This window comes from Fukomys damarensis, unplaced genomic scaffold, assembly GCF_012274545.1.
Source record: "Fukomys damarensis isolate Sample0158 unplaced genomic scaffold, DMR_v1.0_HiC HiC_scaffold_7, whole genome shotgun sequence".
Lineage (NCBI taxonomy): Eukaryota > Metazoa > Chordata > Mammalia > Rodentia > Bathyergidae > Fukomys > Fukomys damarensis.
Window position 1 is genome coordinate 20825478 of NW_022900919.1, and position 720 is coordinate 20826197.

General features: G+C 66.8%; 1 protein-coding gene across 5 annotated transcripts in view; it reads right to left on the reverse strand.

The window, feature by feature from the left end:
• Cpeb1 (cytoplasmic polyadenylation element binding protein 1) overlaps positions 1-720 on the reverse strand; it is an 80694-nt gene that overhangs the window by 79391 nt on the left and 583 nt on the right. The window contains exon 1 of one of the 5 annotated variants that reach the window (XM_019207058.2): positions 160-706. The exons of 2 other annotated variants lie outside the window; for them this stretch is intronic. In XM_019207058.2, coding sequence (XP_019062603.1) covers positions 160-204 — 45 coding nt within the window. In that variant the 5' untranslated portion in view covers positions 205-706. Of the gene's footprint in view, positions 1-159; positions 707-720 lie in introns of those variants that run through there. 2 more of the 5 variants (XM_019207061.2, XM_019207060.2) reach the window with 2 other exon arrangements.

The window sequence follows — 720 nt, forward strand, 5'->3', positions numbered from 1 at the left end:
TGGGGTAGGAAGGACCCTAGTCGTTGGGACTCGGAGACACCCACGTGGAGAAGCCTTGCCCAAGGACCCGCAGGACCCCCGGCAAGGGCCGCTTCTGCCCGCGTCCCGCTGGTCCCGGGCCTCCCAACGAGCCTTTTCTCACCCGCTGCCTTTGCGCACCTGACGGCGGAGGAAAATGCCGGCACCACGACGCCGGGTCCACATGCATGCGTCTCACCGGGTCACAACAGCAAGCCTACGAAACTCCACACCGCGCCACCTTCCAGGCTCTCTTCCGCCCGCGCCCGGACCCACCTCAAAGCCGGGACACCGCGAGGTTCGAAGCCCAGGCGCACGAAACCCGGGACTCGGGCTCTCGCGCCAATCAGACGTGTGAAGCCACGTGACCCCTGGGCCTGGAAGGCGCGCGCTGCCCGAGGCCCAATCCCTCCACCTTAAAGGGGCCGTGCTCGCGCCGTCGTGTTGCTTTCCACAGATTACAGGCCCACCTGGCTGGGAGTAAGGGACCTTGCCGCCAGGAGCCGGGCCCCGCCCGGGAATGAGACACGCGGCTGGCGTGAGCCTCGGGTCTCACGTGCGACGGCTGCACGAGCAGACAGGCGGAGGGGTGAGATCTCTTCTTGTCTGGACGGACACTCGCCCAAGTCACATACTTCGTTCCAGGGCCGCGGCGCCTTTAAACCAAATGCCCTTAGTCACGCGGAGGCTCCCCGCCCCCTG